At 71.3% G+C, this 2,182-nt stretch overlaps 1 protein-coding gene across 1 annotated transcript; it reads right to left on the bottom strand.

The window, feature by feature from the left end:
• Positions 1–182: 182 nt before the first annotated feature.
• Positions 183–2,056, bottom strand: LOC112123246 (chloride channel protein ClC-Kb-like; the record flags this gene model as incomplete). Its single annotated transcript, XM_026662267.2, has 5 exons — positions 183–308; positions 715–793; positions 1,012–1,089; positions 1,510–1,649; positions 1,928–2,056. Coding segments are annotated over 5 exons (552 nt in total), but the record flags the coding sequence as incomplete, so codon positions are not given.
• Positions 2,057–2,182: the final 126 nt, after the last annotated feature.

The raw sequence follows: 2,182 nt of genomic DNA on the forward strand, positions 1-2,182 counted from the left end.
CTGCCCCCTCCCCTGCACCCCATATCTCCAGCACCCCACAACCCTCTCCCCCAGATCTCCCCCCACTGCCCCTCCCCTGCACCCCATTCCCCCAGCCCCCCAACCCTCTCCCCCCAGATCTCCCCTTCCCCCATCCCCCATTTCCCCAGCCCCCTCCCCGCAGCGCTCCCGGCCCCCCATACCGCTCTCGCCGTGGAGCAGGGGCAGCAGCCGGAAGGTGAGGGCGGCGCAGGTGGCGGAGAAGAAGCCGCGCCAGTAATCGCGCAGCGCGAAGTGCGTCCCGGTCGCCTCCACAGAGAACAGCACCCCTGGAGGGCAGGGGGGTCAGCCGGGAACCGGGCCCCCTGCAAGCCCCCCACACGCCCTCCTCGGGCCCCCCTCCCCTGAGCCCCCCGCGTGCCCCCCACCGACCACCCACGGGCCCATCATGCACCCGCAGTTCTCCCCATGTGCCCCGAGGTCCCCCCCATGCACCCCCGTCCTCCCTCCATGCCCCCGGGTCCCCCATGCACCCCCAGATCTGCCCCCGGTCCCCCGTCCCCCTGTGCACCCCCAGATCTCCCCCCATGCCCCCCCAACCACCATCTCCCCCCAATCATCCCTGGGGAGAACAGCACCCCGGGAACCAGCCCCCCCGATCCCCCTTCCCCCCCCGCGGCCCCCCCCGAACCGGCCCCCTCCCCCCGGCCCCGCGAGCGCTTTGGGGTCACTCACCCCCCACGGGGGCCACGAAGCAGCAGGCCACCCCCACGGCCGCCCCAGCCACCAGCATCTCGTACTTGCGGGCCGGGTTCTGGGGGGCAGAGAGGTGGGGTGAGGGGTGGGGGGGTGCTGGGGGAGGGGTGGGGACTGGGGTAGTTTGGGGGCTGGGAGAGGAGGAGCGGGGAGCTCGGGAGTGGGGGAGGGGCCAGGGGAAGTTCGGGGGGGGCGGGGGCAGCTCGGGGGGGGAGGGGCCGGGGAGAGGGAGGGGCCAGGGGAAGTTGGGGGGGCTGGGGACACCCCCAGACTCACCTCCTTGGTCCCAGCGACTCGAACCATCACGCGGCCAAGCTGGGTGGCCAGGATCGTGGCCATGTGAACGAAGGGGCCCTGGGGAGAGAGCCGGGGTCACTGCGGCCACCCCAGATCCCCCCGATCTCCCCAACTCCCCCCGATCCCCAGCCCCCCCGATCACCCCAGATCCCCCAATCCCCAGCCCCCCAGATCCCCCCAGATCTCCCTGATCCCCAGCCCCCCAGATCCCCCTAACACACCCAGCCCCCACCTCCCAGATCCCTACCCCCCCAATCCCCCACCCCAGAGATCCCAGCCCCCCAAATACCCCCAGATCCTGACCCCCAGACACCCCAGCTCCACGCACACTCCCCATCCCCCAGATCCCCCTAAAACACCCACCTCCCAGATCTCCGCCCCCTCAATCCCCCATCCCCAGAGACCTAATCCCCCCAACTCCCCCAAATACCCCCAGCCTCTGACCCCCAGCCCCTCCCAAAGGACCCCCCCACTCACCACTTTGCCCAGGAAGATGGTGCTGCCTGCCCCCAGGGTGCAGATCACCCCGACCAGCTTGGCCAGGCCAGTTCGCAGGGTGAAGAACTCGCTCAGCACGACTCCGCGGAGCGTCACCTTCAGCTCGGGGATCCCGGAGCCTGGGAGGGGGGACGCGTGAGAGCCCCCCACGGCCCTGGGATGGGGGACCCCGCAGTCACACCCCCCACGGCCCCAAGGACCCCAAGTTCCCAGCCCCCCACGGCCCGGGGATGGGGGATCCTGCGTTTACATCCCCCCACGGCCCTGGGGATTGGGGACCCCATGTTCCCAGCCCCCCACAGCCCAGGAGATGGGGGATCCCACGTTCACAGCCCCCCAAATCCCCCCTCCCCCAGGATCTTGGGGCTGTGGCGGGGTAGGGGGGCCCGGGCCCTACCTGCAGCCTGCGGCGAGATGTATTTGGCGACTCCGGCCGAGACCATCATGAGCCCCGTGTGATAGAGGACCCAGGAGAAATACTGCAGGGCCCGGTACCCCTCCAGCGCGTCGTACACCCACAGGTTGGCTGGGGGGCGACAGGGGGGGTTAGGGCAGGGATCCCGCCCCCTGCGTCCCCCCTTGGACCGGCGCCGTATGTGGGGTTCTATGGAGGGCTGGGGATCTGGGGTGGGGGGGCATGACTGGGGGGGGG

Source organism: Terrapene carolina, unplaced genomic scaffold (assembly GCF_002925995.2).
Source record: "Terrapene carolina triunguis isolate 2854851 unplaced genomic scaffold, T_m_triunguis-2.0 Scaffold25199, whole genome shotgun sequence".
Classification (NCBI taxonomy): domain Eukaryota; kingdom Metazoa; phylum Chordata; order Testudines; family Emydidae; genus Terrapene; species Terrapene triunguis.